Below are 10,613 nucleotides of genomic sequence, written 5' to 3' on the forward strand. Positions count from 1 at the left end.
AGGCCCGGCACCCACTGCACACAGGCACCCCAGGCCCGGCACCCACTGCACACAGGCACCCCAGCTCTATTTTGGCGCCTCTCAGTGGTGAGGATGGAAGTGGCCGGAGGCCTTGGAACCACAGCTAATTAGCAACCGAGCAGGAATAGAACCGGCTGTGCTCGGCCATCAATCCACCTCCCTCCTGGCCCCAGAGATGGATCATGTTCACCCTGGAATGGGAGCTGGAGCCCCCTTTAATTTTTTCCAAAAAAAAAAGAAGCATTTAAGTTTTGAAATGAGATCTAAGGAAAAATGTCACAGCGTCATGAAAGGGAAATTACAAAATAAGTCCAAGAGCCGTCTTCAAGCAGAGGACATCCACAGCAGTCGTTGGTGACCACCGCTGATAGGGGCTGTCTTCTCACCTCATTCCAGAACCTTCCAATTGTGTTGGGCTCATCTTCCTTCTCGGCCTTGAGGACCCGCTTCTTCCCAGCCTCCTTTCCTCACATCACTCTCCTGCCTCTTCCCTGCAGTGCACGCCCTGCCTCTTCCCTGAAGTGCACGCTCTTGCCCTGCCTCTTCCCTGCAGTGCACGCTCTCCCCCGCCTCTTCCCTGCAGTGCACGCCCTGCCTCTTCCCTGAAGTCCACACTCTCACCTTGCCTCTTCCCTGCAGTGCACACTCTCACCCTGCCTCTTCCCTGCAGTGCACGCTCTCACCCTGTCTCTTCCCTGCAGTGCACACCCCGCCTCTTCCCTGCAATGCATGCCCTGCCTCTTCCCGGAAGTGCATGCCCTCTCCCTGCCTCTTCCCTATAGTGCATGCGCATGCCCGTGTCCTGTGCCAGAGTGGAGCTGTGAGGCAGATGGAGATCAGGCACAGTCTCCAGCTGAGGGGTGATGCCCTGGTCAGAGGACATTCCAGGGGATAACAGTGGCTCTTCAGGAACCAAATAGCAGGAAGGGAAAGGCAGTTCCAGGTGGTGGTTCTCCTGGTTTTCTAGGCAGTGAAACTGCCGCAGTGAGCATGTTCAAGGAAAGTGGAGAGGCAGCAAGTGCTATCTTGCTGTTGGCTCCTCACCCTCTGCATCTCTTGCAGCTGGCGCACGTGCTGCCCACAGAAGAGAACTTCCTGCTTCTGTTCAGGTGCCAGCAGCTGAAGTCCTGTGAGGAGTTCATGAAGGTGAGAGCAGCTGCCGAGCAGTCCCCGTGCGCTTGGAGTGGGAGGAGCTGTCTAACCTGTGGTTTCCTTCTCCTCACAGACATGGAGAAAGTATGACACTGACCACAGTGGCTTCATAGAGACCGAGGAGCTGAAGGTAAGCAAGGACTCACCTGAGTTTTTTTCCTTTCAAATGCAGTTATGAACTGTGTAGCTTTTTTAAAACCTCCCACAAAAGAAGCTAACATTGAGCAAGGGCACATTATCACCTGCATTTCCACACTGTTGATGAAGAACCAGCTCAAAGAAGAGACCTCAAGCACTTCTGTTCAGCAAAGCCAGGAACTAGCATTTTCTGTGTGGACACCAATTATTCTATGACATAGATAAATATAATGAACTAGAGGCCTGATGCATGAAGATTCATGCAAGAATGGCCTTCCTTCCCCTGGCTGCCGGCACCGCCTTCGCTCCAGCCCGGAGCCGCCTTTCCACCTTCCCACGCTGCCCAGAGCCCGGAGCTAGTGCGGAACACCTGGGATGATGCAAGCGTCCTGCCCCGCCCCTGGCCACTAGGCGCCTGCATATGCAAATTAACCCACCATCTTTGTTGGGTTAATTTGCATACTCACTCCTGATTGGCTGGTGGGCATAGCAAAACGGTCAATTTGCATCTTTCTCTTTTATTAGTGTAGATACTTGGCCTTTTCACTGAAATGTGATAGTTTATACATTAAACATCTATATAAATAGATTTCTCTTTCAAGAGAAAGATGTTAACAATTATTGGACATAGACTATCTGCCAGGTACGTTACCTACTATTATGTCCAGTGTCTGGGTGAGCTCGGGGGTCCTTTTACCCCCGTGAGGAGAAGGTGGGAGGTAGAGTGAGGTCCTCAGGGCCTCACAGAAATCAGACACAGGGCCTGGGGGTGGACCCAGCTCGTCGGCCTCTGGCTAGGACCTTCCACACACCCATTCCTCTCGACAGCAAAGCCCTCAGCTGTACCCCACGTCTAGCTGGTCAGGCTGCTCAGAAATGAGCCATGAAGTGAGCATGTCTGCCCCTCACACAGGCTGTGGGAGGCTGGTGAGGCGCAGGGGCAGAAGGGATGGCCAGAAGCCCCAAACCGCCCTCCTCTGGACAGCCTTTCCATCACTCTGCTGGTGCCCACATCCGCGTGAGGACGGCAACAGCGCCTTCCTCTCGGGTCATTGTGAGCACAGGCAAGATGTTGCACACGGAAGACTGGCTGGAATGCAAGGCGCAGCAGCTCTGTCCTTCATAACCCCCAGCTGACTGGCCTTTCAGAACACGGACGCATCTTTCCTTCGACCCCAAGCCTCCCAGCAGGAGGCCGCTTCCAGGATCTGCAGCGTGTTACTCTGGGAAGCACACGTGTTTATGTGTTTATGAGCCTGTGCGGTGGTGGGCACGGGACGAGGTGTTTGCACATGGAATCCCCGCCCCCCCACCAGAGCTTTTCTGAGCAGATGCTATTGCGCCCATTCTACAGAGAAACTGACGTTCAGGGATGTTGGAAAATTTCACGTTTTCACAGCTGCCAGGGGAAAGAGCCAGGTGTGTGCGGTGACGCCCCGACGTTCTCAGCACTGCAGGCTGTCCCGGAACTGCGAGCAGGACGTGCTCCCGGTCATGCTGGACGTGGCGGGAGTCGCACCATCTTATTTAATTTCATCTTTTAAAAGGTTTTAAAATTAAGTTGATTGGTCAACATGATCCTGTAGGTCCGGGTGTGGGTTCGATGATGCCCTATCTGTATATTGCACTGTGTGCTCATCACCCAATCTAATCTTCTCCTGTCGCCATATGTGAGGACCCTGGAGAAGGGCCTGGGCCGCGGCCAAGTCGCTAAGACATATCCGACCAGCGCATCTGGGAAATGTGAACATTTTTAAGTGAAATCACAAGAGACAATGTCGTTGGCACACGTGCCGTTCAGCAATGTAGAGGCCGCAAGGTGACAGCTAAGCTATTGTGTTTTTATCCCATTGAACCAAAAAAATTCTTTTGAAAATTACTTCAGGTTCATTTCCAACCTCAAAATACCCTAAAGGCCTCCTTCTTTGCTCTAAATCTTCTTCTCAGGAAGAGACGCTGAGTAGAGCCGTCCTCTCGGGGGCATCTCGGAGATCAGCTGGCATCCTTCTAATGGCTCTTTCCAGAAGCTAATTTAAGACTGTAATCGAGTGAAGCGCACTTGCTCTGGGGCGCGAGTGGAGCCTGTCCCGCGCTGGCTCCGGGCTATTTTTGTGACCATCATTTTTGTCTCTGGTGAGGACTTTTAACCCAATTAATCTCTGACAAAAGCCTTCTAAGGCTCAAAATAAAATTCACCCTTACCAGATAACTTTGAAGTTTCCATCTTCACTTGGATTGGAGTGGAATGTTGGAAGTGGAAATAATTCATCAGCCCCAGTCTCCTGTGAAAGAATAGAGCACGGGACCCAAGCGGGGGAGCGGCAGAGCCAGATCCCCTCCCACTCCACGCGCAGACCTCTGTTCCCGGCAGCCCCGCCTTTCCCAAGGAGATGGGGAGAGCCAGCAGCACTAGCCGAGCACCAAAGGCTGGCATTTGCTCACCCAGCGCTGCTGTCGTTTCTATGGGAACTCCTGTAAAGCTTTTACCTGTTTAAAGGCGTTGACGCTCACTCCTCACCTCTGCCTGTGACACGGACAGTCACCTCTATCACCCTCCCTGCACCCCTCTGTGTCCATGCGATCACGTGTCCTCAGGGATGAGACACATGGGGTGCCCACCTGCATTAGGAAGTCGGCCTGGCCCGCGTGCCACCCGACCTGACCCTCACGGCCAGCCCTGGGAAGGAGCTTCGTGCTGGCCATCAGGGTGCCCTGACCTCACCCATAGGCTCTCCCCCGAGGCGAGGCCCGGAGGGGCTGTGTTCCCGCTGAGTGGTGTGAGCGTGGGTGAGGGAGCCTTGAAACTCATCCACTGAACTGGCTGGTTCATGAGGTTTTGCTCAGATTCCTGCACGTACACAATCCAGGTATTCCTTTCCCTGAAACCCTAAAAGCGAGTGCCGTGCAGCCAGGAGAGCTGGTGCGGGGGAATCCAGGGCCTATGGCTCCCCTCTGCTCCTCCCACACGCCCCCCTCGGAGACACACTTCCTCCCCCCGCGTTACTGATGCAGGTGTCTGTCTGTCCTAACAGAACTTCCTGAAGGACTTGCTGGAGAAAGCAAACAAGGCGGTGGACGATGCCAAGCTGGCCGAGTACACAGACCTAATGGTGAGACGCCCTCAGGGGCTGAGCCAGGCCCGCTCACCCAGGCTGTGGTGTGAGCAGTGACCGGCGGCCTCGCTCACGTGGTGTCGCTCACGTGAAAAGCTGACTCCCCTGGCCGCGGCCTCGCGGCTGTGCCACAGGCGCCAGATGGGCAAATCTCTTCTCGTGCAGTTGCCAATTTTGTCTCAAAAGATCACTTGTTTTTTTTAAAAGCCAGTGTATTGCATCGCTAAATTCTGTAACTCAGATATATGTAAGTCACATTATAGATATATACATTATATCACTAAATGTCATTCATTATAGAAGTTCTGACTCAATTTTCATCATGACTTAGGAAAGCATAGCTTTTGTTAGAGTTTAGAGATAACTTATAGCCACCTTACTCATTAGAGACTACGGTAAAAATGGGTATTTCTGCCTCTGCCTTTTGATTTTTCTTATTTTGGAGCCTCATCTTGGGTGAGGAAACCCAAACATACCTTTATTCTAATGCCGTGGGGAACAGTATGAGCGAGATCTACGGTCAAACGCTGAACATGGAGCTAAGAAAACTGCTTTACACACAGACACTTCGTGTTTAGGAATGAATGTGAAATACATTATGAAGCCCAGATAGAAGCATCCTCCCTGCGAGGTTAACTAGTTTCAGGGGGGTGAGTGGGCTCACGCTGATTCCTCAGGACCCGGGCACTTTTCCTGAACTGCTTCAGCTGTGGGCAGCACTGTTCTAATTGTTTACCTCTTGGAGTGTAAAGTTTTATTATTCAGTCAGCATGAGTTTGTGAGGTCGCAGTGAACTCTTACCGCGTGGATGTAAATAAATAACCCATACAACGTAAGTGCGTGTTATAAACTTGTGTTATGTTAGATGGGTTAAGAAGTTAGCCTCTTCAGGCACCCTGAGAAATAACCTTGTAAAGGGTCTGATTATGTTTGACGTCACTGAGGTCGGCTCTCATCCTGCCAGCCTACTTTTATGAGGGGAAATACCTCCAGAACGTAGCTGTCGCCATATTCACTGCACAGTGTATTTATTATAAAGTGGGACTAATATCTAGTTTCAAAACAAACCATTCTCATGCACCGCACCTACCGAAGCTCAGCACAGAACTGTGTCACGGAGGGCCACCCGGCACCCACCTCTGGGAAAGGGCAATAACCTACATTCACCAGCTGTCCTTGGTGCCGATCTTAAGGGATATCTATTTAGGGTAAAGACTCCTCTCCAGGTAGAGCTCTGAGCGGCCTTTTAAAGCCACTCAAATGGGAGTTTGCATATCTGATTAAATGTCATAAACCAGTTCAAATCGGAGAAGCAAATTAATCAAGAACTAATTAACATTTAAATATATTTGTGGGGAAATATTTCCCTGTGGGCACTAATCCATGTGATCTGGTGTCCAGGGCTTGGTGCTGATATTAGTGCGACAATATCAGATCTTATGGCCAACGAATTATAAAGTGTGTCAGCATCAGACCCCGGACACATCTGCCTCCCCCCAGACACACCTTCCTTCTGTCCCCAAAGAGGCCCCATTCTTTCACATTCCTTTATGAACAAAAATAATGCACTTCTCCACATATGTAGTGTACGTGTGTGCCCTATTTCATACACAGCTCTCCTATCTGCTATTGCACAGCAGCGTTCCTACCTGCCCCGTGCGGTGTGCAGGGTTCCCAGGTGTGTCTGCAGTGTGGGGTGTGTGCATGCTGTGGGCAGGCTGGGCTTTACAGTGTACCCAGCATGCAAAGGAAATGAAAACAGTTCCAATTACTCAAAACTTCTGTTCTCCAAGGGTTATTCATAGTGTCTGCCTGTTGCTGCTGGGTGTCCCCCATTATGCTCCTGAGAGAAAAGCGTTTCTTTTCACACCACTGCGTGGAGTCAGGGTGTGCTCCTCTGCAGACAGCCCTCGCACGTCTGAGACACCTGTGCACCCGTGCGGGGAATCATGGCAGGCTTCCGGGAGTGCAGGGAGCCCGCTGCTGCTTGACTGCTCTCAATTGTTCTGAGGAGACACTTTGGCAATTGTACAAGTTACAGAACTGAAAGCCCTGCACCAATAGTTTAATAAATGCTACTTTCTACAACTTTGCTGTCTGTATAAGTAATTCCTAACTCAAACTACTTTAAGTTGAATTTTCTTGTCCTTCATGCAATAAACCATTATTCAACGACTACAATAATGACTTTTTGTCTTTCAGCTGAAATTATTTGATTCAAATAATGACGGGAAGCTGGAGTTAACCGAGATGGCCCGGTGAGTGAGGGCTGCGCAAATACTAACTGAAGCTGATCCTTACCAAAAATGCTAATCCATTAACGTAATGTTTTTCTCTCAAAAGGCTACTACCAGTGCAGGAGAATTTTCTTCTTAAATTTCAGGTATTTCTCTTTTTCTCTACCATAGATGGTATTTTCCTTGAACAGTTACAATATGGGAGAGTCACTGAGGGAAACTCCATAAAGCTTACCAGCAGCATTTTAACCTTTGCTCCTTCTCTACCCTCCAGGGCGTCAAAATGTGTGGGAAAGAGTTCAATAAAGCTTTCGAGTTATATGACCAGGTAAAAGTTTGTTCTTATCTATAGTTCTTCAGAATTTGGAAAATGCTGAGGGGAAAACCCTCAGGCTCCAGGCTCCTATGAAAAGCAACATGAACTATTAGAGTCACCCAGCTGTCTCCTTCTCACCCAGGAAATGTATCATGGTGTGTCCCAAATTAGGCAAATCTTGACACAAATCCCACACTCTAACTGAACTGCTATGAGGCTTTGAATAAGATACCAAAGTCCTCTGAGCCTCTGTTTCCTCAAGTGTAAACAAAGACAGTCCCACCTGTTCTGCAGGTGGGGGTTGGGGGGGCGGGGGAAGGGGACTGATCTGGATGAAAATTCCAGCAGTTTCCTCCACCCAGTGAAAGGCTCTGTCGTGTGTGTGTGTGTGTGTGTGTGTGTGTGTGTGTGTGTGTGTGTGAGAGAGAGAGAGAAAGGCTGTTTGCAAGGTCACTGGTTAACCTCCTTTATTTGCTCTAAAGTCTCTACCCCTGGACCAAACCAGTGTGACACCAGGCGGGTCACATAGCTTCCTCAGGCCTCCATGTCCCACTCCTATGAGCACGTTGGTGACCAGTTACCTCCACAGGAGGTGATGTGACATGAAGTGAAGTGTTAAATGTGAGGCTCTTTGAAACGTTCATGTTACAAATGTAAGGTGTGGAATGAGAGGCGACTCTGGAGCAGTCAGACATGGCGGGGTCCGAGGGGTCAGGGTGCTCCCAGGACGGGGCCTGAGCAGGTCCTTCGTGTGTGTTGCCGCATTGCCATGTGTCGGAGACCGGCTCTGCTTCTCCCTCAGGACGGCAATGGCTACATCGACGAACACGAGCTCGACGCTCTGCTGCGGGACCTGTGCGAGAAGAACAAGCAGGTAACGCCTTCCCGCTCTGGCTTCCCAGGCGGGTGCACCGGGCCATCCGGGGCAGCCACACCCATGTCTGAACTCGAAGCATTTAGGGAGGGCAGGAGTAGCTTTCAGTTCTTAACCTGACTTGGCAACTGGGATCAATGGATTTTTATTTATTTTATTGTTTATTAATCCTCACCTCAGAAGATTTTTCCATTGATTTTTAGAGAGAGTGGAAGGGAGAGGGACAGGGAGGAGAGAGAGAGACATTGATGTGACAGAGACACATCGACTGGTGGCCTCCCACTCGTACCCTGCCGGGGGCTGGGAATCAAACACGCAACCTTGACTGGAATCAAACCCATGACCCTTCAGTCTGCAGGCCATCACTCTAACCACTGAGCACACCAGCCAGGGCTGGGATCAATAGATGTTACAACCACTTGTGATTACCCAGCTCCTCTCTGGGACCTATGTAAGGAGCACCCCTACACACCCTCTCACCCGGCCACGCTGACTCCCTCCCACATTAACCAGGCGCATGCCCTCTGTGCTCTGTGCAGGACCTGGACATTAACAACATCCCCAACTACAAGAAGAGCATCATGGCCTTGTCGGATGGGGGGTGCAAGGTCACTGGTTAACCTCCTTTATTTGCTCTAAAGTCTCTACCCCTGGACCAAACCAGTGTGACACCAGGCGGGTCACATAGCTTCCTCAGGCCTCCATGTCCCACTCCTATGAGCACGTTGGTGACCAGTTACCTCCACAGGAGGTGATGTGACATGAAGTGAAGTGTTAAATGTGAGGCTCTTTGAAACGTTCATGTTACAAATGTAAGGTGTGGAATGAGAGGCGACTCTGGAGCAGTCAGACATGGCGGGGTCCGAGGGGTCAGGGTGCTCCCAGGACGGGGCCTGAGCAGGTCCTTCGTGTGTGTTGCCGCATTGCCATGTGTCGGAGACCGGCTCTGCTTCTCCCTCAGGACGGCAATGGCTACATCGACGAACACGAGCTCGACGCTCTGCTGCGGGACCTGTGCGAGAAGAACAAGCAGGTAACGCCTTCCCGCTCTGGCTTCCCAGGCGGGTGCACCGGGCCATCCGGGGCAGCCACACCCATGTCTGAACTCGAAGCATTTAGGGAGGGCAGGAGTAGCTTTCAGTTCTTAACCTGACTTGGCAACTGGGATCAATGGATTTTTATTTATTTTATTGTTTATTAATCCTCACCTCAGAAGATTTTTCCATTGATTTTTAGAGAGAGTGGAAGGGAGAGGGACAGGGAGGAGAGAGAGAGACATTGATGTGACAGAGACACATCGACTGGTGGCCTCCCACTCGTACCCTGCCGGGGGCTGGGAATCAAACACGCAACCTTGACTGGAATCAAACCCATGACCCTTCAGTCTGCAGGCCATCACTCTAACCACTGAGCACACCAGCCAGGGCTGGGATCAATAGATGTTACAACCACTTGTGATTACCCAGCTCCTCTCTGGGACCTATGTAAGGAGCACCCCTACACACCCTCTCACCCGGCCACGCTGACTCCCTCCCACATTAACCAGGCGCATGCCCTCTGTGCTCTGTGCAGGACCTGGACATTAACAACATCCCCAACTACAAGAAGAGCATCATGGCCTTGTCGGATGGGGGGAAGCTGTACCGGACGGACCTCGCCCTCATTCTCTCTGCTGGGGACAACTAGAGCGTAGCCCGGCCACTCACTAGCGGTACACCTTACCTAAAAACTCCTGCGCGCGCTCTAAGGGAGTATCTGTGCTTCCTGTCATAGCTGTACATCTAACTGCCTACGATAACTGTCCCGGTGTGTGCACAATCCTTCCGCTTGTTTCTATCTGCTTGTAATGTACAGTTTTTGTAACCACAGGACTGAAAAGATCGTCTATGCTTAAGCCAGTCAATACACCCATTAAACATAACCTGGCACATTCCTGCTTTTGTACATGGAGTTGGACAGCATTTCCCCAAAAAATTCATCAGGATTAATCTCTACAACTTTAGTCACTGATGTGTTAATGCAAGTTTTTCACTGAAGCATTCTTAATTCAGACAATCACAGGTCAATCCCACAAAATCGTTCGAAGCTGTATCTCCAGTTGCTGAGAGGACTGTGCTTTCACATCTAGAATACCCTCGTCCACCCTTAGTTAGTTAATGGGCCCCGGGAGCAGGATGTAGTCCGTGAGCCGCACGTCTCCTGCTTGACCTCACCACGTGCTGGTCAGGCGATTTGGTGACAAGACAGTGCCCGGCGGACACCACACTGTGTCTGATCCATGAGCGTCTCCCACACACTCGTTTCGGAGGACGGCCTCAGCCCACTTTCTAAACGGTTTGCACGTGTTGGGGATGACAATTATTCTAGAAAATGCTGTTTGATGTCGTGTCCTGTCCCCTCTGATTAAATCCCACATGCCGAGCAGCCTGGTGTCTAGTCTGTGTCCTTCCTGGACCTTCTTCCCACGCAGAACTTCTCACTCGGGTGGGTGGAGCGTCTCTGCTGCCTCCCAACGGCCCCTGTTCTCACTCTCCTTTCCCGACACCATGAGTCCCAGCTCAGCCCAGGCTGGCGGCTGAGGCACAGGGCGCGTGTATCCCGTGACTTCGTCTTCCCTGCTGAGATGAGCATTCGAAATAATTGTCTTTCTGTCTGCAAATAGTTTCAAGTGAGTTGAAATAACCCGTGAAGAGAAATGCTGTGGGACCCGTCTGGTCATAGGGAGAGGCGAGCACAGCCTGGCCGCACAGGCCGCTCCTGCC

At 51.2% G+C, this 10,613-nt stretch overlaps 1 protein-coding gene and 1 long non-coding RNA gene across 2 annotated transcripts in view; both read left to right on the forward strand.

The window, feature by feature from the left end:
• The window catches only part of CALB1 (calbindin 1, 28kDa), a gene marked incomplete at its 5' end in the record, with an annotated part of 21,622 nt that extends 13,151 nt beyond the window's left edge, over positions 1 to 8,471 (forward strand). Inside the window, 8 exons of the mRNA XM_014528434.1 lie at positions 1,084 to 1,167; positions 1,247 to 1,303; positions 4,344 to 4,421; positions 6,627 to 6,682; positions 6,768 to 6,807; positions 6,936 to 6,989; positions 7,780 to 7,851; positions 8,391 to 8,471. Coding sequence (XP_014383920.1) covers positions 1,084 to 1,167; positions 1,247 to 1,303; positions 4,344 to 4,421; positions 6,627 to 6,682; positions 6,768 to 6,807; positions 6,936 to 6,989; positions 7,780 to 7,851; positions 8,391 to 8,471 — 522 coding nt within the window. The remainder of the gene's footprint in view (positions 1 to 1,083; positions 1,168 to 1,246; positions 1,304 to 4,343; positions 4,422 to 6,626; positions 6,683 to 6,767; positions 6,808 to 6,935; positions 6,990 to 7,779; positions 7,852 to 8,390) is intronic.
• Positions 8,472 to 8,684: 213 nt separating this feature from the next.
• LOC106723746 lies at positions 8,685 to 10,275 on the forward strand. Its single transcript, XR_001359462.1, has 2 exons — positions 8,685 to 8,884; positions 9,424 to 10,275. It is a non-coding gene; the product is annotated as an uncharacterized LOC106723746 (long non-coding RNA).
• The last annotated feature ends 338 nt before the right edge of the window (positions 10,276 to 10,613 follow it).

Source organism: Myotis brandtii, unplaced genomic scaffold, assembly GCF_000412655.1.
Source record: "Myotis brandtii unplaced genomic scaffold, ASM41265v1 scaffold634, whole genome shotgun sequence".
NCBI classification, from domain to species: Eukaryota; Metazoa; Chordata; class Mammalia; order Chiroptera; family Vespertilionidae; genus Myotis; species Myotis brandtii.